Source organism: Dipodomys merriami, unplaced genomic scaffold, assembly GCF_024711535.1.
Source record: "Dipodomys merriami isolate MVZ:Mamm:240054 unplaced genomic scaffold, mDipMer1.0.p SCAF_71, whole genome shotgun sequence".
In the NCBI taxonomy this organism is placed as follows: domain Eukaryota; kingdom Metazoa; phylum Chordata; class Mammalia; order Rodentia; family Heteromyidae; genus Dipodomys; species Dipodomys merriami.
Genome location: NW_027206302.1, coordinates 1679019 through 1706023, shown reverse-complemented (window position 1 = coordinate 1706023; position 27005 = coordinate 1679019). Strand labels below are relative to the sequence as shown.

General features: G+C 43.8%; 2 protein-coding genes across 2 annotated transcripts in view; one reads left to right on the top strand and one right to left on the bottom strand.

Annotated features, from left to right (window-relative positions):
- Positions 1-176: 176 nt before the first annotated feature.
- Zbtb8os (zinc finger and BTB domain containing 8 opposite strand) lies at positions 177-26584 on the top strand. The gene is made up of 7 exons (XM_070008851.1): positions 177-617; positions 9471-9495; positions 11007-11128; positions 11332-11414; positions 14616-14668; positions 19138-19174; positions 23843-26584. The coding sequence occupies exons 1-7, from the start codon at positions 524-526 to the stop codon at positions 23927-23929; spliced, it is 501 nt and encodes a 166-aa protein (XP_069864952.1). The 5' UTR covers positions 177-523; the 3' UTR covers positions 23930-26584.
- The window catches only part of Zbtb8a (zinc finger and BTB domain containing 8A), a 64359-nt gene continuing 40718 nt past the window's right edge, over positions 3365-27005 (bottom strand). Inside the window, exon 5 of the mRNA XM_070008823.1 lies at positions 3365-5776. Within this exon, the coding sequence (XP_069864924.1) occupies positions 5624-5776 (153 nt within the window). The 3' untranslated portion in view covers positions 3365-5623. The remainder of the gene's footprint in view (positions 5777-27005) is intronic.

Sequence of the window (27005 nt, the reverse complement as noted above, 5' to 3'; positions counted from 1 at the left end):
GGCCCAGGCACCCGCTCCTCCCCTTCTCCCCCCCACCGCTCGGAGATGATTTCCAGCGATTGCGCGCGCCCGGGCTGATGGGATTGTGCCCATCCACATCACGTGAGAGGTTTGTCTGCACGCTCCCGCGGGCAGCCATTTTCTTAAGGGCCGTTATACTAACTTTCAGAGTACCCTAAAAAGCCAGGCATGCTTCTGGCTCTAGTGATCAACAGTGAGGACGAGAAGGAAGAAAAGGCCTCACCACGTAAACCCAGAGCATTGTACCTAATTTAAGGCCTTGCTTTACTACGTGTTTAGAGAGTATTATTGATAAAGCAAGCGGCAGCAGATGGAGCCTTGGTCTTCCATATGACATACAGATGGCAGAACCTAGAATCGAGTAGGCCCTGCTTTGAGTTTGAAGCGGGTTCCTGCTCCTTTAAGAGCCTGTTCCAAGGGGCGGGGTCTGGTGCGGAAGTTGTAACGCCGGGCCGAGGACCAGCTGGTAAAGGGCGGAAGTAGCGTGCACAATCCTGCAATCATGGCTCTAGAGAAAAACGATAGGGATTACAATTTGACTGAGGAGCAGAAGGCGATCAAGGCCAAATATCCTCCAATCAATCAGAAGTATGAATGTGAGTAGGTAGCTCGCTTCACCAGGCTGGAACACTTGGGGCGTCCCTGGCTCCTTGCCTGCGGCCTCTGGCCTTTCCTTTAACTTTGCCCTGTAGGGGTTTCAAGCAGGTTCAGTTGTGCCTTGTTTTTTGCCGTTTTGCGTTTTTAAGTTTTGTTTTGTTTTGGTTAGACGTAGAGCTTGTATTCAGGGCCTGGGTACTGTGTCTGAGCTCTTTTTGGTCAAGGCTAGAGCCCTACCACTTTGAGCCACAGAGCCACTTCCGGTCCTCTGGTGATTAATTTGAGATAACAGTCTCAAGGACTTTCCTGCCCACGGTGGCTTCAAACCAAGATTCTCAGATCTCAGCCTCAGGAGTAGCTAGGATTACAGGCGTGAACCACCAGCGGCCCCTTGGGAACTACTTGTTTAGTTTTTGTTTTTGTTTTTGCCGGTCCTGAGGCTTGAACTCAGGACCTGGGCGCTGTCCCTGAGCCTCTTTGTGCTCCAGGCAAGCGCTCTACCATTTGAGCCATAGCACCAGTTCCAGCTTTTTTTGAGTGGATTTCTAACTTTTGTTTAACCTTAATCATGTTGTTAGTAAAATGATCTGGGCTTTATCATTTATCAGCTTAGTGATTTTAGGCACTTTATATTTAGTTCCTTTGTCTGAGGAATAAAGAAGTAGCCTAAAGAAGTAGTTCAGTGGTAGAGCCTTGCCCAGCATATATAAAGCTCTGGATTTAATCCCTAGCACCATAATGATAATGCATAGCAAAGTATACTGCCTTTTCTTAAATTCGTGTGTGTGTGTGTGTGTGTGTGTGTGTGTGTGTGCTAGGGTTTGAACTCAGAACCTCATACTTGCTAAGCTGTACCACTAAGCTGAGCTACATCCCCAATTCCAGTCTCTTTAAAGTCTGTTAATAAAAGTTAAGCTGTCACTCCTAAGGGTGACTATTGTTTGGGTGTACAGATCAGTCTCATTTCTCTGTTTTAAATCTTTCATTAATTTTCCACTGTCCTCTGTATAAAAAGTGCAAGTATTTGCCATAGCATTCTTGGTTCTATGCTTTCAGGACCCAGACTCTCTCTTTCATGTCTTTCTCTCACTTAGATTAGAAACAATTTAAAATCCTCAGTCATCTCTAAATCAACTACAGTTGCCTTTTTCTTAGGTATATATGCACAAATGTTCTGGAATTTACTTAAATTTCCAGTTGAGGGACATGTAGAATATTTCAGTTTTGAGACTGGAACAATGCAGCAATGAATTTACATCCATTGTATTGTGCCAGTAGAGATGTAGAATAAATTTCTCAGATTGTTTTACAGAAGAAAACGTGTACTTAAAAACTGTTTTTGAGGGGCTGAGAAAGTGGCTCAGTGGTAGAGTGTTTGCGCTTGCCCTGGGTTCGATTCCTCAGTACCACATAAGCAGAAAAGGCAAGAAATGGAGCTTTAGTTCAAGTGGTACAGCGCTAGCCTTGAGCTGAAGAGCGAGGGACAGAGCCCAAGCCCAGAGTTCAGGCTCCATGACTGACCAAAAAAAAATAATAAAGTTTTTGAGACAGTTCCAATTGGCCTTAAATTCTAGATCCTCCTGTTTCTGCTTTTTGAATACTGAGATTACTGTGTCACCACTCCCTGCTTGTATAAAGTCCATTTTAAACCTGTAAGATACCACTGGATTATATTGTGTTACATAATATGCAACTCCCTTGTTATAGCTTTAAATTTTACATTATAACTAACTTTTGATAAAATGACATTTTCCTACATGGTAGGCTGATGCAGGAGACCAGCCTGAACTTTTTGAAAACCTGTCTCAAAAACCTGGCCTCCCTGGGGCTGGAAAGGTAGCTTAGTGGTAGAGTGTTTGCCTTGCATGTATGAGGCACTGGGTTCAATTCCTCAGCACCACATAAACAGAAAAAGTTGGAAGTGGTGCTATGGCTCAAGTGGTAGAGCCTTTGCCTTGAGCTAAAGAGCTGAGGGACAGCACCCAGGCCCAGAGTTCAGGTCCCACAACCAACCAGAAAAAAAAAAAAAAAATCCTCCAGCTGGGCACTGGTGGCTCAAGCCTGTAATCCTAGCTACTCATGAGGCTGAGATCTGAGGATCATCCTTCAGAGCCAGCCAGGGCAGGAAAGTCCATGGGACTCTTATCTCCAATTAACCACCAAAAAATCAGAAGTGGTGCTGTGGCTCAAGTGGTAGAGCACTAGCCTTGAGCTGAAGAGCTGAGGGACAGGGCCCAGGCCCAGAGTTCAAGCCCCATGACTGACAAAAACAAAAACAAATCTGTCCTCCAACAAATAAGCCACAACCATCTACCACATTCTGCATTTTGGTGTTAACATCAAAAAAGCTATAAGAGGCATCCTAAAAGCTGCCTCTTTTGTTGGAACCAATATATTAACTAAAAGTCCTCCAACTTTATATCTGTTCACTTTGATCTCTTGTTCTTTTTTTCCTTGGGGGTGAGTGTAAGTTTTGGGGCTTGAACTCGGGTCCTGGGAGCTGTCCCTGAAATTTTCTGCTCAAGGCTAGCACTCTACCATCTTGAGCCACAGCTCCACTTTTAGTTTTTGGAGATGAGAATCTCATGGGCTTTCCTGCCCAGGCTGGCTTTGAACCATAGTCCTCAAGTCTCAGCTTCCTGAGTAGCTAGGATTACAGTCATAAGCCACCAGTGCCTGACCTGATCTACCATTCCCATTAAGGCAGCGCAGACCAGCAGAGATCAAGACCACTTTTTAGAAAGGATAAAAAAAAGTTTATTGCTAGTGATCCAAACCAGGCTAATGCTAGAAAGAAGTTTGGATAGCGAGGGAGGAGAGTCCCTGGGTTTTATATTACACACATAGACAAGTCATTAATCAGAAAGGCAACAGTCTAGTAGAGGTAACATCAACTTCAGGCCAGGGGTACAATTTCGAAATTACCTTGTGGACTTTCTCTTATCAATCCAGGTAGCCCTACCTAGTCTGCCCAAAGCCCACATTCTGAGAGACTGCTTCGCCTAGCCACATTCCAGCAAATTGGCCTTTGCCAGGAACACAGTTACTAGGGAGTGGTAACAATGTCTACTTCATTCTCTGCTGTAGTCAGAATAACCACTTTGGGCTTCTGGGAAGAGTGAATTCCTTATTAAGTATTTAAATGTGGTAGACAAACAGTTGTTAAATAAGCTATTCTGCCCCCTTCTTACCATCTTAAAGGAAATAGCCCAAAACTGGAGATCACCTACTGTAGTGGGGAAACTGAAGCCTAGCCAGGTAATAGGGTTCAGGATGTCTGTGAAACCAAAAGCCCCAGAACCTGGCCAGGCACAGGGATGGCTGTGACTCAGTTTCCCCACTACACTACCAAGAAACTTGTGCCTGTTCCCATTCCAATGTAAGGTAATAACTGTTCTCCAGAACTCACAGGAGGAGAGAGATAATAGTCTACCTGGCCACTCCTCTGATTTGAGACTGGTTTAACTAAGTATACCCTTCTTACCCCCTGGTCCCCAATTCTCCCTATTTAACCTGATGCCTGTACCCCTGAAGATGGTTGAAGGTGTACTGAAGTGCTGTCTTCCCAACTGCCATGTAATAAGTCTCCTTTGTTTTTTGTTTGTTTTTGTTGGTAGTAGGGCTTGAACTCTGGGCCTTGGCGCTGTCCCTCAGCTCTTCAGCTCAAGGCCAGCACTCTACCACTTGAGCCACAGTGCCACTTCTGGTTTTCTGGTGGTTTATTGGAGATAAGGGTTTCATGGACTTCCCTGCTCCGGCTCCTTTGAACCATGATCCTCAGATCTCAGCCTCCTGAGTAGCTAGGATTACCAGCACCCAGCAAGTCTTTTTTCTTTACCATTCACCATGTTTCTTGTTTGACATTTTGGAGCATGTGGCTAGACCTAATTTGGAATTTCTGGACTTTGGGCCTAGTGTGTACAAGCTTGGTTTCATACCCGTGTCATTTGAAAAAGCTATTTAAATGCTCTTCTGGAGTTTGGCTTACACCTTGGGGCTTCATGAATGATGCTCTGAGTTCAATCCTGAGTACCTGAACCCCCCCCCAATAAGAAAATTAAAAATATATATAAAAGTCCTGCTTTCTTTTCCTTTCTTTTCTCTATCCCCCTTTCCTTATCCTTTCTTTGCTCTTGCTATTGTAGCCTAAGTTAACCACAAACTCATGATTCTACTGCATCCATAATGTTGGCATTATAGGTGACTACACCTTGCTAGCCTTCTCTCATGCTCAGTGTCTTTTTCTCTTGCATACCTGTGAGGTTGGATTTAGTTGTCTTTTCCTTAGTTCTGGGATTCAAACCTAAGGCCACATGCATGTTTACTTTGGTAGGCAAGCACTCTAGCACTGAGCTATCACTTCAGCACGAGGTTGGATTTTATTTTTTTATTTTTTATTTTTTGTCAGTTGTGGGTCTTGAACTCAGGACGCGGGCCCTGTCCCTCAGGTCTTCAGCTCAAGGCTAGTGCTCTACCACTTGAGCCAAAGTGCCTCTTCCAATTTCAGTGGTTGATTGGAAATAAGAGTCTATGTGGCTCAGTGGTAGAGCTCTTGCCTTGCATGCATGAAGCCCTGGGTTCAATTCCTCAGCACCACAAAGAAAAAAGAAAAAAGCCAGAAGTGGCGCTGTGGCTCAAGTGGTAGAGTGCTAATCCTGAGCTGAGGAGCTGAGGGACAGCGCCCAAGCCAGAGTTCAGGCCCCACGACTGGACCCCCCCAAAAAAAGTCTATGGAGTTTCCTGCCCGGCTGGCTTTGAACCCCAATCCTCAGATCTCAGCCTCCTGAGTAACTAGGATTACAAGCCCCCAGGGCCCAGCTTGAAATCACTACTGACTATTTCAATTTGTATAAAGATACTGTTTTACAAGAGAAATGAGGGAGGGTACAGACCTAGGGCTCAGTAGTTAAAAGATATGAAAAAGTACAAAGGGCCAGTCATTGTAAATGATGTTAAGCACCCCTAGGCCAAGGCTGCTTATATCTGCTTGCTGGCAGTTACAGAATTAGGATGCTCTCCTCCTACAGATTGGGCAGCAAAGGTTCAGTTTGTAGAGATGATTACATTTCAAAGGAATGTCTCTCAGGTCCTTGAGAAAGATACTTTGGAGTTGGAAGAGATACATGTTCACAGTTCTTTTGGTAAGCCCGTTTGGATACTGAAACAAAGGGAGATCAGAGGCCTATGTCAGTTGGTGACTAGAACAAATACTGAATTACCTTTGTTGAACTTTTCTCGGTCAGGTATTTTAATGTCCCTACTACCCCCTATTTTAGTAGTGTGGCATTAAACTACTAGAAGCCATACTAGAGTGCAGGGACTCAGGTCAAGTGCAGGGACTCAGGTGAAGTTGTCACAGACTGACAGTAGTTCTGTGTTTCAGTTTTCTACATTATTTTTGGATTCATGTTAACATAATTATCAATAGCTGAGCCCAGCCCTGGTGGCTCACACCTATAATCCTAGCTACTCAGGAGTCTAAAATCTGAGGATCACGGTTCAAAGCCAGTCTGGGTAGGCAAGTGTATGAGACTTTTTTTTTTTTTTTTGTCAGTTGTGAAGCTTGAACTCTGGGCCTGGGTGCTGTCCCTCAGCTTTTCAGCTCAAGGCTAGTGCTCTCCCACTTGAGCCACAGCGCCACTTCCAGTTTTCTGAGTAGTTTATTGGAGATAAGAGTCTCCTGGACTTTCCTGTCCCTGGCTGGCTTTGAACCATGATGCTCAGATCTCAGTGTCCTGAGTAGTTAGGATTACGGGCGTGAGCCACCAGCACCCCGCCTTTCATGAGACACTTTTTTTTTGGGGGGGGTCCAGTCATGGGGCTTGAACTCTGGGCCTGGGCGTTGTCCCTGAGCTCTTCAGCTCAAGGCTAGCGCTCTACTACTTGAGCCACAGCGCCACTTCCAGCTTTTTTCTTTTTGCTTATGTGGTCCTGAGGAATGGAACCCAGGGCTTTATGCATGCAAGGCAAGCACTCTACCACTGAGCCACCTTCCCAGCCCCTCATGAGACTCTTATCTCCAGTTAACCATCAGAAAATGAAGTGGCGCTGTGGCTCAAGTGGTAGAGTGCTTGCCTTGAACTGAAGAGCTCGGGGACAGCACCCAGACCTAGTTCAAGCCTCATGATGAACCCCTCCCCCTCCTCCCCCCAAAAATAGCCACACACCAGTGGCTCACTCCTGTAATCCTACCTACTCAAGAGGCTGAGATCTGAGGATAGCTACTCAAAGCTAGCTCAGGCAGGAAAGGCTGTGAGATTCTTACCTCCAGTTAACTACCAGAAAAAGTCAGAAGTGAAGCTGTGGCCCAAGTGGTAGATTGCTAGCCTTGAGCACAAAGGAGCTCAGGGACAGTGCCCAGGCCCAGAGTTCAAGCCCCCGCCCAGGGCTAGCAAAAAAAAAATTTTTTTAAGTTTATTTTGTGGTGTTGGGAATCAAACCTAGGTCTTTGCACATCCTAGGCAAGTGCGCTATTACCAACACCATCTCTAGCTGTGTGTATATGCATATGTGTGTGTGTGTGTGTGTGTGTGTGTGTGTGTGTGTGTGTATGCATATGTGTTCTGGGGCACTATCACAGAGCTTCTTTGGCCCAAGGTTAGTATTCTACCACTTGAGCCACATCCCTACTTCCAGCTTTTTCTGAGTAGTTTATTGGAGATAAGAGTCTCAGACTTTCCTGTTTTTGAGCATCAATCCTCTGAGCTCAGCCTCCTGAGTAGCTAGGATGACAAGTGTTAGCCACCAGTGCTGGCTTAGTCCTTGTTTTGTTTTTTTGTTTTCTATGTAGTTTTTTTTTGCTGGTCCTGGGGCTTGAACTCAGGGTCTGGGCTCTGTCCCTCAGCCTCTTTGTGCTCAAGGTTAGTGCTCTAGCTCTAGCACTTGGGCTACAATGTCACTTCTGAGAACCCCAGGCTCCATGCATGCTAGGCAAACACTCTACCACTAAGCCACATTCCCAGCCCCTCTAGCTCTGATGGGCCTCGTGTGTGTGTGTGTGTGTGTGTGTGTGTGTGTGTGTGTGTGTGTGTGTGTGTGTGTGTGTGTGTGTGTGTGTGTGTGTGTGTGTGTGTGTGTGTGTGTGTGTGTGTGTGTGTGTGTGTGTGTGTGTGTGTGTGTGTGTGTGTGTGTGTGTCCCTAGCAGGCCTCAAACTTGGAGACCTTCTGCCTCTGCCTCGTGAGTTCTGGGATTGCAGGGGAGTACCACTAAGGCTGGGTTGTAAACAATTTTACATGCCTTTTTGGCTATATTAATTTCTCTTTTTTTTTTCTTTATTTTTTTCTTGCTAGTCCTGAGGCTAGCAAGGAAAAGGGGAACTATGTTGGGATGTAAAACATTTTTGAAATGTAAGCTTTTCTCCTAATTAGAATTAAGACACACTTCAGAAGACATATCTCAAATTGTTCAGGAAGTAGAGGGTATGGTTATGTTTTGAGATTGCTTGTGTACTATTTTATTTCAGAGTCTTTAAAGGTCCCCTTATATAACTAGATTGTGAACCTGAGCCCAACCAATACGAGTTGAGGGGTAGGGCCTCCTGCTTTAGGGATACAGCATGCCTGCTCTGTGTGCTTGCTAGGTTTTTGGTTGATGGATCACCCTTCTCTCGAAGGAAATTTTGCCTTGCTGAAACAATTCTTTGTTTTTGAGCTTATCATGTGACTCCAGTGATTCTTGGAGAATATATTTATAACACAAGTCAGCCTAGGCAGAAAAGTATGTGATACTGTTAGGCCCAGTGGACTAGCAAAAAGCCCAAAGTAGAGCTGTGGCTCAAGTTAATAGAGCATTAGCCTTGAACAAATAAAGCTAAGTGCCAGTACCCAGGCCCTGAGTTCAGTCCTGCCCAGTACACACACACATTAAAAAAAAAAAAATCATAGGGGCTGGGAAGGTGGCTCAAGTGGTAGAGTGCTAACCTTGAGCACAAAGAGGCTCAGGGACAGTGCCCAGGCCCTAGTTCAAGTTCCACAACCAACAAAATAAAAAATTTAAAAATTGTGTGCCAGGCACTGGGGGCTCATACTTAAAATCCTAACTACTCAGGAGGCTGAGATGTGAGGATAACAGTTCAAAGACAGCCCAGGCCGAAGAGTCCATGAGATTTTTTTTTTTTTTTTAAATCTGTCGTAGGGCCTGAACTCTAGGCCTGGGTATTGTCTCTCGTCAGCTTAAAGCTAGCGTTCTACCACTTGAGCCACTTCTGGCTTTTTCTGCTTATGTGGTGCTGAGGAATCGAACCCAGGGCCTCATGCATACAAGGCAAGCACTCTACTACTGAGCCACCTTCCCAGCCCTTCATGAGACTCTTATCTCAAATAAACCACCAGAAACCAGAAGACCCATGACCAGCCAAAAGAAAAAAGAAAAAGAATCTCAGAGATTGTCCTGTCTGGCTGATGTCAAACCTTGGTCCTCGGATCTCAGCCTTCTGAATAGTTAGGAGTATGAGTGTGAGCCACTGCCATCCGACTCTAGGATGATTTTCTTAATAGTAATAATGAAATATATTTTTTATTGTTGTATTTTGTTTTTCTCAGCATGTCACTGCCTGTTACCTCCCTAGAATTTTTGTGGGTTTTTTTTTTTTTTTTTTTTTTGCTAGTTCTGCAGCTTGAAGTCAGGGCCTGGGCTCTGTCCCTGAGCCTCTCTGTGCTCAAGGCTAGCCCCCTACCACTTGAGCCACAGCACCACTTACAGTTTTTTTTGTTTATATGGTACTGAGGAATCGAACCCAGGGCTTATATGGTAGGCAAGCACTCTACCACTAAGCCACATTCCCAGCCTCCCTAGAGTTCTTATGACTTGGAGTCAATATTACTGACTTACAGATGTTTTTCCTCTCTTTCAGATTTGGATCATACAGCAGATGTTCAGTGAGTATAGCTTGAGTTTGTTCCTTTGAAACTGTGTCTTTAAATAGGAAGTCTGAATGTTTTACCTGTTTTTTGTTTTTGGTGCTGGGGATCAAACCCAGGGTGTTGCACTTGCGAGGAAAGCACTTTGCTTCTGAGCTGCATCCCAAGCCCAAGCTGAATGTTTTAATTTAGATGTCTCTAGTTCTTTAATTTTCTCCTTTAATTTAGTTTTACATATGAAAATGATGGTTTAAAAACTCCCAAATTTGCTCCCCTGAATGCAGATAGATGCCACTCTGAATGCTGAGATAAGAAGATTATAAATTCCAGGCAATGGTTGGGAATGTGGCTTAGTGGTAGAGTGTTTGCCGAGAATGCATGAAGCCCTGAGTTCGATTCCTCAGTACCACATAAACAGAAAAAGCCAGAAGTGGCTCTGTGGCTCAAGTGGCAGAGTGCTAGCCTTAGAGCAAAAGAAGCTCAAGAACGGTGCCTATGCCCTGAGTTCAAGCCCCAGGACTGGCACAATTAATTAATTAAGTCCAGGCAAGCCTGCATTACATAGAAAGGTAATATCTGAATTTTTTTCTCATTTTATGTTTGTCTAAGATTTCCTCACTAAGCTGGGTGCTGGTGAGTCACACCTGTAATTCTACTCAGGAGGCTTGAGATATGAGGATCACCATTCAAAGCCAGCCTGGGCAGGAAAGTCCTTGAGACTCTTACCTCCAGTCAACCACTAGAAAACCAGAAGTGGTGCTGTGGCTCAAGTGGTAGAGTGCTCGACTTGAGCTGAAGAGCTGAGGAACAGCACCCATGCCCAGAATTCCAGCCCTACAACCAACCAAAACAAACAAACAAAAAAACCCTAACAATATAATAGTGAGGATTTGGTTTGTTTTGAGGGTTGTGGGACTTGAACTCTGAGCCTGGGCGCTGTCCCTGAGCTCTTCAGCTCAAGGTGAGTGCTCTACCACTTGAGCCACAGCACTACTTCTGGTTTTCTGGTAGTTGATTGGAGAGTCTCACGGACTTTCCTGTTCTGGCTGTCTTTAAACCATGATCCTCAGATCTCAGCCTCCTGAATAGCTAGGATTACAGATGTGAGCCACCGCTGCATTATTATTATTTTTTTTTGGGGGGGGTCCGATCGTGGGGCCTGAACTCTGGGCCTGGGCACTGTCCCTCAGCTCTTCAGTTCAAGGTTAGTGCTCTACCACTTAAGCCACAGCACCACTTCCAGCTTTTTTCTTTTTGCTTATGTGGTGCTGAGGACTCGAACCCAGGGCCTCATGCATGCAAGGCAAGCGCTCTACCACTGAGCCACCTTCCCAGCCCCTGCATTATTATTTTTTAAAAAGAAAACATGTTTTCATTTCCTGGGAGGAAAATAAAAACTCCCAAATTTGGTACTATTAAATTAGAGTTTTAGTTTTGTACTTCTTGTACTGATTTTATTTTGACTTTGCTGTTGAGTTTGGTCTGTTGCAATGGAATACCTTACATAAGGTACATGTGTATTTCATTAGGTTACACGCTTGGGGAGATACGCTGGAGGAAGCATTTGAGCAATGTGCAATGGCCATGTTTGGCTACATGACAGATACTGGGACTGTGGAGCCCCTCCAAACAGTCGAGGTGGAAACTCAAGGTAACATTTATTCAAAGGAAAACTTTGGCAGACAGATGTGTGGTATTCTCCCTGATCTGAGTATTTTTTTCACAATGCAAACAACAAAATGATTATGAGTCCATAAACTAGCTAAAAAATTCACCGTCCTTTAAAATTGAAACAAATTTTTACTGACCAGAATGATTAAGCATACTGTTGTGACCTTTTTTGATCCTATGTAGGAGATGACTTACTATCTCTTCTGTTTCACTTTTTGGATGAATGGCTTTATAAGTTCAGTGCTGATGAATTCTTCATACCCCGGGTAAGAAAGGTTTTTTTTGTGTTCTATTTTTAAACAAGTGGGCTCTTAGCTTATATTTTAAAACTGAGCAAATGAAGTCGGGCATCGGTGGCTCCTGCAGCTACTCAGGAGGCTGAGATCTGAGGATCACAGTTCAAAGCCAGCCTGAGCAGCAAAGTCCATGAGACTCGTATCTCTGGCACTGTGGCTCAAGTGGTAGAATGCTGGCTTTGAGCTGAAGAGCTCAGGAACAGCTCCCAGGCCCAGACATCAAGCCACACGATAGACAAGACAAAACAAAACAAAACCGTGAGCAAATGATTGAAAATATGACTGATCAAAAAAAAAAAAAAAGTCGGGCCAGGTGCTGGTGGCTCACACCTATAATCCTAACTACTCTGGAGGCTGAGAGATGAGGATCCCAGTTCAAAGCCAGCTAGGGCAGGAAAGGCTGTGAAACTCTTTATCTCCAAGAAACCACCAGAAAATCAGAAGTGGCACTGTGGCTCAAGTGGTAGAATGCTCTCCTTCAGCTGAAGAGCTGAGGGACAGTACTCAGGCCCAGAGTTCAAGCCCCACGATCGACCCCCCAAAAAAAGTCAGGCTAGGAAGGTGGCTCAGTGGTAGAGTGCTTGCCTAGCATGCATGAGGTCCTGGGGTCAATTCCTCAGCACCACATAAACAGAAAAAGCTGGAAATGGTGCTGTGGCTCAAGTGGTAGAGTGTAAGCCTTGAGCTGAAGAGCTAAGGGACAGTGCCCAGGTCCAGAGTTCAGGCCCCATGACTGACCCCTCCCCCCCAAAAAAAAGTCTATATAGCCATATGAGATGATACCAATTTGCATAAATTATGAGCACTTTTTTGTTAACCTGAGTTTGTCTATATGCATGCATTTTGTATTTAGATATTTGATAGGTAGCACTTGTCATTAGTTAGGATTGTATAAGAATGCACCTGGGGCTGGGAAGGTGGCTCAGTGGTAGAGTGCTTGCCTTGCATGCATGAGGCCCTGGGTTCAATTCCTCAGCACCAGAAGAAAAGGCCAGCAGTGGAGCTGTGGCTTAATTGGTAGAGTGTTAGCCTTGAGCTGAAGAACTGAGGGACAGTGCCCAGGCCCAGAGTTCAGGCCCCACGACCGACCAAAAAAAAAAAAAAAAAGTGCACCTGAGCAGGGTACCAGTGGCTCACACCTGTAATCCTAGCTATTGGAGATTGAGATCTAAGGATCACAGTTCAAAATCAGTCTAGGCAGGAAAGTCCATGAGACTCTTATCTCCAATAAATCACCAGAAAACCAGAAATGGTACTGACAGGAAGTGGTGCTGTGGCTCAAGTGGCAGAGCACTAGCCTAAGCTGAAGAACTGAGGGACAACACCCAGGACCAGAGCTCAAGCATCATGACCGACATAAAAAAAAAAAAAAAAAAAAGAATGTACCTGCAAAATAAGAAGGAAAACAAAGAAAAAAAAATACACCTTCATTCTTCATCTGCACTTTTTAAAAAATTAATTAATTTTTTTTTTTTTTGTCGGTTGTGGGGCTTAAACTCTGGGCCTGGGTACTGTCACTCAGCTCTTCAGCTCAAGGCTGGCACTCTACCACTTGAGCCATAGGGCCACTTCTGGTTTTCTGGTGGTTTATTGGAGATAAGAGTCATGGAGCTGGGAAGGTGGCTCAGTGGTAGAGTGCTTGCCTTGTATGCATGAGGCCCTGGGTTCGATTCCTCAGCACCACATAAGCAGAAAAAAGCCGGAAGTGGCGCTGTAGCTCAGGTGGTAGAGCACTAGCCTTGCGCTGAAGAGCTGAGCGACAGCGCCCAGGCCCATAGTTCAGGCCCCACGACTGGAACCAAAAAAAAAAAAAAGTCTTATGAGGTGGGCACCAGTGGCTCATTCCTGTAATCCTAGCTACTCAGGAAGCTGAGACCTGAGGATCATGGTTCAAAGCCAGCCCAGGCAGGAAAGTCCCTGAGACTCTTATCTCCAATAAACCACTAGAAAACTGGAAGTGGTGCTGTGGCTCAAGTGGTAGAATGCTTGCCTTTAGCTGAAGAGGTGAGGGACAGCACCCAGGCCCAGAGTTCAAGCCCAGTGATTGACAAAAAAAAAAAAAAAAAAGTATATCAGACTTTTCAGCCCTGGCTGGCTTTGAACCTTGATCATCAGATCTCAGCCTCCTGAGTAGCTAGGATTACAGGCATGAGCCACCACACCTGGTTTCATCTACACTCTTTATGTCTCCCAAATTTGATGCTTATAGACATTCATATATTACTTTTGTTCCATTTCAAGTGAAACTGTCACTTTGGCCTAAGTTCAACAATAGCTGATTTTAGTTTTCCTTAATGTAAAAAAAGGAAGTTGTTTATTTCTGTCAGCCTCTAGAAAGATACTCCTTTAAGCTGGGCGCCAGTGGCTCATGACTGTAATCCTAGCTACTGGAGGCTGAGATCTGAGGATCACAGTTCAAAGCCAGACTGGGCCATTCAAAAACCAAATTGGAGCTGTGCCTCAGAGTGGTAGAGTGCTAGCCTTGAGCCAAAGAGCTCAGGGACAGCACCCAGACCCTGAGTTCAAGCCCTGCAACCTACCAAAATAAACATTCCTCTAGCTTCACTGTTATCTCACATGCCTTTCTTGGTTCTGTCATCCTCTCCTTTAGCAGTTCTGCTATATATACTATACCAGCTGTATCAGTCATCTGACAGCACTCAGGTGCCTAAAGTATTACATAAAAATAGAAGTGATTAGAATCTCATATCCTCCTTCAGAGATAGTCTTACTTATCATTTTTTTGGTTTCAGATGGTCTTACTATATAGCCCACACTGGTCTTTCGCTTACTTCACAGCCCAGGCTGTCCTTTTATTTTCCATCTCCTACCTCAGCTTCCTCAGGGCTAGGATTACAAGTGTATACACCATGCCTGGCTGGCTTTTTGTTTTTTTGTGTTGGCAACAGATCTTGAATCAGGGCCTTATGCATGCTGAGCACATGCTTTACCACTAAGCTCTATCTGCAGCAGCTCCTTGATTCATGTTTTTATCTTGTATATATTTGAAGTATTGCTTGAAATATACTTAGCTTGTTCCATTTTAATCTTTGCTTCAGAGAAGTTGTTTCAAAGCTATTATTTCTTAGAAAAATGGTCACTTAAACATGTTTTAGTAGATAGTCTAATGGAACAATTTTTTTAAATAAAATTTTATTTTTTCTTTTTTAGGAAGTGAAAGTACTTAATATTGACCTAAGAAATTTTAAACTACGGTCAATTGGGTAAGTTTTGAATGTTATATTCTGAATTGGACGTGGGAAGAAAGTCACATCAACATGTTAATTCAGAGGACCACTTGGGCTTGGCAGAGCCCTGTAGATTCAGCTGAGCTTTGAAGGATCAGAACTTTTCAGAATAAAATTGATCATGAGCCAGGTGCAGTGGCTCACACCTGTAATCGTTTCTACTTAGAAGGCTATGATCTGAGGATCCTGGCCTAAATCCAATCCAGCCAGGCAAGAAAGTCCATGCATTCTTTTTTTGTTGTTGGTCATGGGGCTTGAACTCTGGGCCTGGGCACTGTCTCTCAGCTCTTCAGCTCAAGATGAGCACTCTACCACTTCAGTCACAGCACCACTTCTGGTTTTCTGAGTAGTTCATTGGAGATAAAAAAGAGTCTCACGGCCTTTCCTGTGCTTTAAACCGTGATCCTCAGATCTTGGCCTCCTGAATAGCTAGGATTGCAGGCATGAGTCACCTGTACCCGGCCTCTGTGAATTCTTTTTTTTGTTTGTTTGTTTCTTTTGGTCATGGGGCCTAAATTCTGGCCTGGGTGCTGTACCTCAGCTCTTCAGCTCAAAGCTAGTACACTACCATTTGAGCCACTTCCAGATTTTTCTGCTTATGTGGTGCTGAGGAATCCAACCCAGGGCCTCATGCATGCAAGGCAAGCATTCTACCACTGAGCCACCTTCCCAGCCCCATAAATTTTTTTTTTTTCCCCATGAATTCTTATCTTCAGTTTACCAGCAAAAAGCCAAAAGGGGAGCTGTAGCTCAAGTGATGAGTACCAGCCTTGAGCAAAAAACTAAGTAACAGTGCTCAGGTCCAGAGTTCAAGTCCCAGTACTGGCACAAGAGCAAACAAAAATTGATTTTGATTTTCAATTTGTTGATTTTGTTGTTAGTGGAGGACAAAGAAAGAGGGAGAGAGAGAGAGAGAGAGAGAGAGAGAGAGAGAGAGAGAGAGAGAGAGAGAGAGAGAGAGAGAGAGTGTGTGTGTGTGTGTGTGTGTGTGTGTGTATAATTGCTAAAGGGCACAGCATACCAACCTAGCTTGTTGGATGAGAAATACAAAGTCACCCTTTCTCATACTCCCATCTTTCTAGACCTACTGAAATCAATTACATCCACATAAATTATATCTTCTTTTCCTTTCAATGTTTGCAAACAATTGACCAAGTTTACCTTGACTTTGTTTATTCAGTGAGATATTATATTTTCAGTTTATTTATTTATTTATTTTTGTCAGTTGTGGGGCCTGAAATCTGGGCCTGGGCACTGTCCCTCAGCTCTTCAGCTCAAGGCTAGTGCACTACCACTTGAGCCATAGCACCACTTCTGGCTTTTTCTGCTTATGTGGTGCTGAGGAATCGAACCCAGGGCCTCATGCATACAAGGCAAGCACTCTACCACTGAGTCACTTTCCCAGCCTCAATATTTTCAGCTTATTATATAGTATTTTTCCATTTAATACTGAATCTTATTATTTTCTTTTAGTAAAATGACGTATTTTATTACATTTATTTATTTATATTTATTTATTTATTTATTTATTTTTCTGGTCACAGGTTTCAACTCTGGACCTGGGCACTGTCCCTGAGCTCTTTAGCTCAAGTAAAGCGCTCTACCACTTGACTCAGTGCCACTTCCAGTTTTCTGGTGGTAAATTAGAGGGAAGAGTTTCATGGACATTCCTGCCTGGTCTGGCTTTGAACTATGATCCTCAGATCTCAGCCTCCTGAGTAGCTAGGATTACAGGCAGGAGCTACCAGTACCCAGCTGTATTATCTTTTTTTTTTGGGTCCGGTCGTGGGGCCTGAACTCTGGGCCTGAGCGCTGTCCCTCAGCTCTTCAGCTCAAGGCTAGTGCTCTACCACTTGAGCTATAATGCCACTTCCGGCTTTTTTTCTTTTTGCTTATGTGGTGCTGAGGAATCAAACCCAGGGCCTCAGGCATGCAAGGCAAGCGCTCTACCACTGAGCCACCTTCCCAGCCCCTATCTTTTTTTGTAATAGCCCTGGTTGGCTGCAAAGTCACTATGTCTAATCTTTTTTTTTTTTTTTTGGCCAGTCCTGGGGCTTGAACTCAGGGGCCAGGGCACTGTCCCCTGCTCAAGGCTAGTGTTCTACCACTTGAGTTATAGCTCCCTTCAGCCTTTTTTGTTTATGGTACTGAGTAATCAAACCCAGGGCTTCATGCATGCTAGCAAGCACTCTACAACTAAGCTACATTCATAGCCCTAATTCTTTATTGTTGTTGTTGTTTATTTTTTAATTATTTTTTGGTTGGTCATGGGGCTTAAACTCTGGGCCTTGGCGCTGTCCCTCAGCTTTTCAGCTCAAGGCTAGTGCTCTATCACTAGAGTCATAGCTTCGCTTCTGGCTTTATTGGTAGTTCTAGTGGACATATGAGTCTCACAGACTCTGCCAGGCCTGGCTTAGAACTGTAATTTGAACCGCGATGCTCAGATCTCAGCCTCCTGAGTGGCAGTAATTTTTTTTTTAATTCATGGCATTTATTAGTACCCAAAAATGCAGTCATTGTTACAACATAAATCATTTAGTGAAACACTAATATGGGGAGCAGGTTGGCAGTGATTGTTAAACTTGGGACTTTTCACTTGCCAGGCAGGAGCTCTACCACTTGAGGCATACCGCTGGCCCAGTAAACTTACTGTGTAGTCCAGGCGGGCTTCAAACCCCATGAGCCATCTGCCTCAGCTTCACTAGTGTTAGAATTACAGGTGCATTAACATGCCCATCTTCCTGGTTTGTTTTTTTGTGTGTATATGTGTATGTTTTTCTTTTCAATGAATAAAAAACCTTGTTTGTTTAAAGGTTCTTAGCTAAAAGTGGTTGAACAGAATTTCTAAACTTTGCTCTATTATGCTATGTTGTAATACTTAACCAGTTTGGTATGAAAGGGAGAGAGTAGAGCATTTTCCAAGTTTTAGGAGCATATCTTTCTAGAGCTATCTGTGTACAAACTGTGAACATCGTGCGCGTGCATGCGTGCATGAGTGCGTGTGTGTGTGTGTGTGTGTGTGTGTGTGTGTCCTGGAATTGAACTCAGTGTGGACATCTTGACAAAAGTTGTAAAAAGGGGGCTGGGAATATGGCTTAGTGTTAGAGTGCTTGCCTAGCATACAGGAAGCCCTGGATTCAGTTCCTCAGTACTACATAAACAGAAAAAGCCAGAGGTGGTGCTGTGGCTCAAGTGGTAGAATGGTAGCCTTGAGCACAGAGAGGCTCAGGGATCACTAGTGCCCAGGTCCTAGTTCAAGCTGCAGGACTGGCAAAAAAAAAAAAAAAAATTGTTGCGGGTGGCTTACATCTGTAATCCTAGATACTCAGTTCAAAGCCAGCCCAGGCAGGAAAGTCTGTGAGACTCTTTTTTTTCTTCTTCTTCTTTTGTTTATGTGGTGCTGACGAATCAAACCCAGGGCCTCATGCATTCGAGGCAAGCACTCTACCACTGTGCCACCTTCCCAGCCCCGAGACTCTTTAATAACCCACCAGAAAACTGGAAGTGGCACTGTGACTCAAGTGGTAGAGCGCTGGCCTTGAACTTAAGAGCTCAGGGACCTCCCACACACAGAGTTCAAGCACCATGACTGACAAAAAAAAAATGTAAAGACGAGCTGGGGTCTGGGCACTCACACCTATTATAATCCTAGCTACTCAGAAGTCTGAGATCTGAGAATTACAGTTTGAAGCCAGGCCTGGCAGGAAAGTCTGTGAGACTCTTATCTCCACTAGAACTACTAATAAAGCCAGAAGTGAAGCTATGACTCAAGTGGTAGAGCACTAGTCTTGCTATTCAAGCTCTGGGACTGGCACCAAAAAAAAAAATTATAAAGACAAATTAAGCTCAAATTTATTTCTAATCTAGTGTTTATAGTACTCAGGCCAACTTTCTCCACAGAAGTTTTCTCTTAGCTCTAAGTATAGTGAGATTTTTGAGTATTATACACTATCCTGAAATATTGTCCACTAAAGATTATCTATTGAGCCAGGTGCTGCCTGTAATCCTAGCTACTTGGGAGGCTGAGATGTCAGAATCATGGATCAAAGCCAGACTGGGCAGCAAAGTCTCTGCGACTCTTATCTCCAAATAACTACCAAAAACTGGAAGGGGCACCGTGTTTCAAAGTGGTAGAGTGCTTGCCTTTAGCAAAAGAGCTTGGGGACAGTGCTCAGACCATGAGTTCAAGCCCATGACCAACAAAAAAAAAATTTGAGACTCTACTATAAACAATTTTAGACCATTGTCAACATTGAGAGTAGGAGTGGCTGTTTTCTTTAAGTCCTTCACATATGTATCTGCTGGTGGATAAATGATATCTGTTTAGACTTCTGCCTTTAGTTCTTTAGTAGCTGAACCACATTTGTAAGGCTTATTTAAAAATACATAAGGAGAATAAATGCAAAATTTAAAACTCTCAATCATGTTTTAATTTTCTTCTCAAGGTGGGGAGAAGAATTTTCACTGTCCAAGCACCCTCAGGTATGTTTTAAACTCTGACCATTGGAAACACTTTGTATTTCCTTTCCATAAAGACTATATATGTGAAAGTAAACTTTAACTCATTCTAATTAGTATGCTAAGTTTTTCTTCAAGTGTTCTAACCTGTCTACATATGTGAAAACTATACTTTCACACATTAGATTAGATTAGGAGTCAGCACTGTACTGTAGGGTCAGATTTGTTATTACATACTGTATTACAGATTGCTGTGGAAAATAACTCATTTGTCTATGTGTGTGTGTGTGTGTGTGTGTGTGTGTGTGTGTGTGTGTGTGTGTGTGTATGTTTGTGTATGTTCGTGCGCGCTCACGCACACATTTGCTACTACTGGTACTTAAACTCAGGGCATGGGTGGTATACCTTAGCTTTATTCTCTCAAGGCTGAAACTTTACCACTTGAGCACAGTTCCACTTTCCACTTCTCACTTTTTGGTGGTTAATTGGAGATAAAAGTCATGGGCTGGGGCTAGGAAGGTGGCTCAGTGGTAGAGCGCTTGCCTTGCATGCATGAGGCCCTGGGTTCGATTCCTCAGCACCACATAAGCAAAAAGAAAAAAGCCAGATATGGCACTGTGGCTCAAGCGATAGAGCGCTAGCCTTGAGCTGAAGAGCTGAGGGACAGCGCCCAGGCCCAGAGTTCAGGCCCCACGACCGGACCCCCCAAAAAAAAAAACATTGACTTTCTCGCCTAGTTTGGTTTTAAACCATGATCCTCAGATCTCAGCCTACTTAGTAGCTAGGATTGCAAGAGCGAGCCACCAGTTCCTGTCTCCATTTGTCTTCTTGAGCTTTTTATTTTTTTTCTTTTTTTTTTTTGGTCCCGTCGTGGGGCCTGAACTCTGGGCCTGGGCGCTGTCCCTCAGCTCTTCAGCGCAAGGCTAGCACTCTACCACTTGAACCACAGCGCCACTTCCGGCTTTTTTCTTTTTGCTTATGTGGTGCTGAGGAATCGAACCCAGGGCCTCAGGCATGCAAGGCAAGCGCTCTACCACTGAGCCACCTTCCCAGCCCATAGCTTTTGTTTCTTCTACAGTGAAAATGTTGGACTGAATTTTATTCTTTGCATTAATAGAGTTTAGATTCATGTCCTTGTGCTTGCTAGGCAGGAGCTCTACTATTGAGCCACATTTCCTGCCCTTTTTTGCACTGTTTATTTGAGATTGGGTCTTAACTTCCTGCATGGGTGTATGCTTGATACTCAATCCACCTATTTTTGTCCTAGCTGGGATGACAGGTCCTAGGCTGGTCTTGAGCTGCAGTTCTCCTTCCTCTGCCTTCCTAGTAACCGGGATTACAATCTTACATCACCATGCCTGGCTATGAATATGTTCCATTTGAGCTGCCTCTTAGCCATCTAAATGGAAATATTAGATTATAGGCATTCAGCTACAGAATGACTTGTTCAGGGGACAGCAATGTCTAGAAATAATTTTTTTTTTCCTATGGTAGGGCTTGAACTCAAGGCCTGGCACTGTCCCTGAGCTCCTTTTGCTCAAGGCTAGCACTTTACCACTTTGAGCCATAGCTCTACTTCCAGATTTTGAGTGGTTAATTGGAGATAAGAGTCTCTTGGGGACTTTTCTGCCCAGTCTGGCTTTGAGCCTCCATTCTTACATCTCAGCCTCCTTAGTAGCTAGTATTACAGGCATAAGCTTCCAGTGCCTGGCTGGAAGTAAAAATTTGAGAGTCATCACTAATCAGGTATTTATAGTAATAGGACTAGATTAGATTACCAAGGAGCTAATGTAAGAAAGAGTAGTAGAAGTAATTGAGTCCTAGCCTAGTGTTGGTGGCTCATGCCTATAATCCTAGCTACTCAGGAGGCTGAGATCTGAGGTTCAAAGCCAGCCTGGGCAGGAAAGTCCGTGAGACTCTTATCTCCAATAAACCACTCAGAAAACCGGAAGTGGCGCTGTGCCTCAAGTGGTAGAGTGCTAGCCTTGGACTGAAGTGCTGAGGGACAGCACCTAGGCCCAGAGTTCAAGCCCCACAACCAACCAAAAAAAAAAAAAAAGTAATTGAGTCCTGGCCATGAAGTTTGGAAGAGGAGCTAAAAGGGAAAGGAGAAAAAGAGAGGCTGATAAAAAAAAAAAAAAGAGCAAACAAGAAAAGCCAAGTATCCAACAGCTGTTACATTTACTAATCAGAATATAGTCATGTTTGTCCATTTTTGTTTTTGTTCTGGTCCTAGGACTTGAATTCAGGACCTGGATATGTCCCTGAGGTTTTTTTTTTTTTTGGGGGGGGGGTGTCCGGTCGTGGGCCTGAACTCTGGGCCTGGGCGCTGTCCCTCAGCTCTTCAGCTCAAGGCTAGCACTCTACCACTTAAGCCATAGCACCACTTCCGGCTTTTTTTCTTTTTGCTTATGTGGTGCTGAGGAATCGAACCCAGGGCCTCATGCATGCAAGGCAAGCGCTCTATCACTGAGCCACCTTCCCAGCCCCATCCCTGAACTTTTTTGTGTCAGATTAGCACTCTTACTGCTTGAGCCATAGTTCCACTTTCGGCTTTTTAGTTGATTAATTGGAGATAGGAATATTCTGGGCTTTCCTGCTTGGACTGGCTTTGAATTAAAATCTTCAGATCTCTGTCTCCTGAGCAGCTAGGATTATAGGTATAAGCCACTGGCCTCCTGGTTCTATGTCCCTATTTGGATGCAAAAAAAAAAGAAGGAAGAAGTGAAAAATGATGAGAAAGTAAAGACAGATTGTGTGTGTGTGTGTGTGTGTGTGTGTGTGTGTAAGAGCCTGTGTACCTGCATGTGCCTGCACATGTGCATGTGCATTCACATCCACATATATTTTCAGTTCAGGTCCTGGGGCTTAAACTCAGGGCCTGGATGCTGTTCCTGAGCTTCCTTTGCTTGAAGCTACTGTTCTACCTCTTGAGCACAGCACCACTTCTGGCTTGTTTGTTCTAATTGTACCTTTTGAAACAGTTGTAAAATGGAGAATAGATCCTTAGGAAAGTATTAGTTGGAGATAAGTGTGGCTAGTAGAGAAGGGTTTTGTTTTGTTTGAGCTGGGACATTTTATAGCACCGTTGCATGCTGAGTGGAAATGACTTAGGAAGGAGAAGAAAATTGATTTGCTGTATGTAAAGACAGAGAAACGATGATTTCAGAACTATGGATGCAGTAAGGGGGGGAGTGTGTGAGATCCGGTGCTCAGGTGGAAGTCATGGCCGTCTGGCAGGACTGGGACAGATTCCATTGTCGCTGTAGGGGAGGCTGACTTCAGAACAGATAGAGATGTTAAGTTGATGGTAGGATGAGCTAGTTCTTCCTAGTTGTTCTTTTTCTTGGAAACATTGTTGACTGAGTGAGAATGCGGAAAGGGATACCAGAGAACTCAGAGAGGGAGGAGGGGAGTGAAGCTGTCCGTGTGATAAGGGAGTAGTGCTGAGGGTGCAAGTGAATGTGGCACATCAGGCAGAAAGGTAAACTTGGCAGGTTGTGGGAGATAATGGCCAAGGGGAAAATCAGAGACAGTCCCACTCATACCTCCTGTGAAATCTTTGTATGTATTTTGTGCTGTAGACCTAACAAATGCTATTCACCCATTGCCCGAGCCATCTGGTGGTACACAGGATTGTTATAGGTTCCATTTTAGAGCTAGAAGGGACGTAAGAGAACATCTAATCCTGTGGTTCCAATGAGGGCAGTGTGTGAGGAGTGTTTTATATCAGAATCCTGTGGAGGGTTCTGACATGGGGAACTATGTCACTCCAGCTAGAGTTAAAGACAACAGAGTCCCAAGAGGTGAGGGAATATTGGCCTCTGAAAAGAGGCCAAGACACAGCATGAGAGAGTAGGTGGAGACCAAGAGGAGCCAAAGAGTAGCAACAGTTGTGTTCTTGAATCCAAGTCACTTTATTATTATTTTATTTTATGTATTTATTTATTTATTTTTTGTGTCCGGTCGTGGGGCCTGAACTCTGGGCCTGGGCGCTGTCCCTCAGCTCTTCAGCTCAAGGCTAGTGCTCTACCACTTGAGCCACAGCGCCACTTCCGGCTTTTTTTCTCCTGCTTATGTGGTGCTGAGGAATTGAACCCAGGGCCTCGTGCATGCAAGGCAAGCGCTCTACCACTGAGCCACCTTCCCAGCCCACTTTATTACTTTTTTACTTTTTTTTTTTTTTTGGTGGGAGCTCAGAGCCTGGCTGCTGTCCCTGAGCACTCTACCACTTTGAGCCACACTGCCACTTCTGGTTTTCTGGGTGGTTAATTGGAGATAAGAGTCTCACAAACTTCCTTGTCTGGGCTAGCTTTGAACCACAATCCTTTGATGTCATCTCCAGAGTAGCTGGGTTTACAGGTGTGAGTTATTAATGCCTGGTACAAGTCACTTTATAATGGAAAAAACATATGCCTGGATAGGCAGACAGTTTCCCTGCTCTTGTGTAACCACATCCTGGATTAGGGTTCTTAACTCCTAGCTCTACAGCAGTGATTTTTCTGATGGGCACATATTGCTCTCATTTTTATCGAATGAGATATACTACTGTGCTAATTTGATAACACATTGCTTAAAGCTTTTTAATTTTTCAGAATAATATTTCACTCTGGGCTTTATGCCAATTGTTACTAAAGAGTTTGATTCCAGTTTCTCATTTTCATATTTGTTTTTCTCTAATCCCAACTTTAGGGAACAGAAGTCAAAGCAATAACATATTCAGCGATGCAGGTCCATAATGAAGATAAGGCGGAAGTTTTTGTGATCATTGACATTTAAAACACCGGAAAGAAAGAAAGAAAACACTCCTATGAAGAACTAATTTTTTTTTCTTTTTGAGAAAATATAATGATTTAATTTCTATAGTATCTTTTTGCTAAATGGAAGTTTACAGAACAGAAATTTTTAACTTTAAGTCTGACTTTCAGAAATAGAAAATCAGGGCAAAGCTTTGGTCTATAGTAATTTCTTCGATTCTTAAGGAGATATTAAGGTGCTTCCTTTGTTAATTCCCTGCTGTAGCAGGAGGTGCCTCACACCTTTCCAATGGAATGAAACATTTCCAGCCTGTTCCCAGAAAGAATCAGTGACCCGTGTAAGAAGTAGTTGCCTGTAATCCCAGCACTCAGGAAGCTGAAGCAGGAGGATGAAGGAATTTAGGACTGGCTTGAGTTAAATAATGAGACCCTGTTTCAAAAGAAATTTTAAAAATTGCTAAGGGACTGGGAAGGTGGCTTAGTTGCATGAGGCCCTGGGTTCGATTCCTCAGCACCATGAAACAGAAAAAGCCAGAAGTGGTGCTGTGGATCAAATGGTAGAACACTAGCCTTGAGCTGAAGAGCTGAGAGACTGTGTCCAGGCTCAGAGTTCAAGCCCTACAACCAACAACAACGACAAAAATAGCTGAGTCTTTGAACCAAATGGTAAAGTGCTTGCCTAGCACTCAAACCCCAGTACCAATGATGATAACAATAATAGTGATTTGAGGGGCTGGGAAGGTGGCTCAGTGGTAGAGTGCTTGCCTTGCATGCATGAGGCCCTGGGTTTGACTCCTCAGCATCACATAAGCAGAAAAAAAGCCAGAAGTTGTGCTGTGGCTCAAGTGGAACAGTGCTAGCCTTGAGCTGAAGAGCTGAGGGACAGCACCCAGGCCCAGAGTTCAAGCCCCATGACTGGCCAAAAAAAAACAAAAATAGTGATTTGAGAAGGTACTTTTTTTGTGTGTGCAGTACTGGTGCTTGAACTCAGGGTCTCATGTTGTCACTTGGTTGTTTTGCTCAAGGCTGGCCCTCTACCACTTGAGCCACACCTCTGGCTTTTTGCTGATTGGTTGGACATAAGAGTCCTTAAACTATGGGCTTTAGATTTCAGCCTCCTAAGTAGCTAGGCTTACAAACATGAGCCTGGCTGAGAAAATCAGATTTTTATACCTAGAATTTTGTTTTTTTCCAGAATGGATCAGATATGTATGATTAAGGAGGTTTTGTTTTAGATTAAGACAGATCATCTATATTCCATGTAGTTTTCTTAGAACTAATTAGACCTTTCTCTAGGAACTGTTCTGTACTCCTTACAAAGTGATAATGATGATTTTATGTTTCTTTGTTTTTTGTTAGTCCTGGGGCTTGAACTCAGGGCCCTGGGAACTGTCTCTGATCTCTTTTTTGCTCAAGGCTAGCACTGTATTACTTTGAGCAACAGGGCCTTTTTGGTTTTCTGGTGGTTAATTGGAGATAAGAGTTTCAGGGACTTTCTTACCAGGGCTGGTTTTGAACCAGGATCCTGAGATCTCAGCCTCCTGAGTAGCTAGGATTACTGGCTCATGTTTCTTACAAGAAAAAATTGACATCTTACAAAGGAATCCTCCCTTCTAACAAGATTGTAATATTTAATAAAACAAGGGGGAGTAACCTCAAAATTCAGACTTTTTGAAGTATTTGAATTTTTTTCAGTGTTGGAGACTGAAAGTGGGTTTTTGTTGTTTTGTTTTGTTTTGGTCGGTCATGGGGCTTGAACTCTTGGATGTTGTCCCTGCACTCTTCGGCTCAAGGCTAACTCTCTATCTCTTGAACTACAGCTCCACTTCCAGTTTTCCAGTGGTTTATTGGAGATAGGAATCTCACGGACTTTTCTGCCCCGGCTGGCTTTGAACCGTGATCTTCAGATCTCAGCCTCCTGAGTAGCTAGGATTACAGGCGTGAGCCACCAGTGCCCAGCATTTTTTGTTTTTTGAATTTTGTTGGTAATGGGGCCTGAACTCTGGGCCTGGGTACTGTCTCTGAGCTCTTCAGCTCACGGCTAGATCTCTACCACTTGAACCACAGCACCACTTTTGGCTTTTTCTGCTTATGTGGTGCTGAGGAATCGAACCCAGGGCCTCATGCATCCAAGGCAATCACTCTACCACTGAGCCACCTTCCCAGCCCTGGAAGTAGGTTTTTTTTGTTTTTGTTTTTTTTTTTTTAAGAATTACTTGGTTTGATTACAGCATTAGTCTGCACTGATTGAGGGATTCTCTTGTGATCGCTAAATTGGGTAATTTACTCACAACTTCATAAAATTGCCACTAGGTGGTGCCAGACATTATGTTCACCTTGAATTGAGAGAATTAGAGCTGTGTGCTCTCAAGTGTTCTGAGCACTTTTGTCCCCGAGCTGTTTTTGCTCAAAGCTAGCATTCGAACACTTGAGTCATAGTGCCATTTCCAGTTTATTCTGTTTATGTGGTACTGGGGAATTGAACTTGGGGCTTCCTGTATGCTAGGCAAGTACTCTTACCACTAAACCATATTCCTAGTCCTGAGCACTGGATTATTTTTCTCTGGATACTTAAAAGTAGGGTTAATGGTGCTGGGAATATGGCTTAATGTAGAGTGTTTGCCTAGCATGCATGAAACTCTGGGTTCAATTCCTCAGTACCACATAAACAGAAAAAGCCAGAAGTTGCACTGTAGCTCAAGCCGTAGAGTGCTAGCCTTGAGCAAAAGAAGCTCAGGGATAGTGCCTAGGACCTGAGTTCAAGCCCCAGGACTGGCAAAAAAAATAAAAAAAAATTAGGGTTTAATGCAGGCAAGCCAAGAGCCTGGTGTTTGAAAAGCAGCTCTTTAGGTGAATGTATACAGCAGCACCCAGCTGTATGGGTAGTTTTTCTTGTTAACACTATATCAAAATATTTGATTGATGGTGGCAAGCCTTCCTACAAGAGAGGGTTTATATGTTCAATAAAGTTTATAGATAATATGTGGATTTCATTTTGCTGGTCTATTAGCATGAGTAGTTAACAAACTCTTGCATAAAAATAAAATGTTAATTATACTTAACAACATACAAAACAGCTGGCTAAGCTATTCAACACA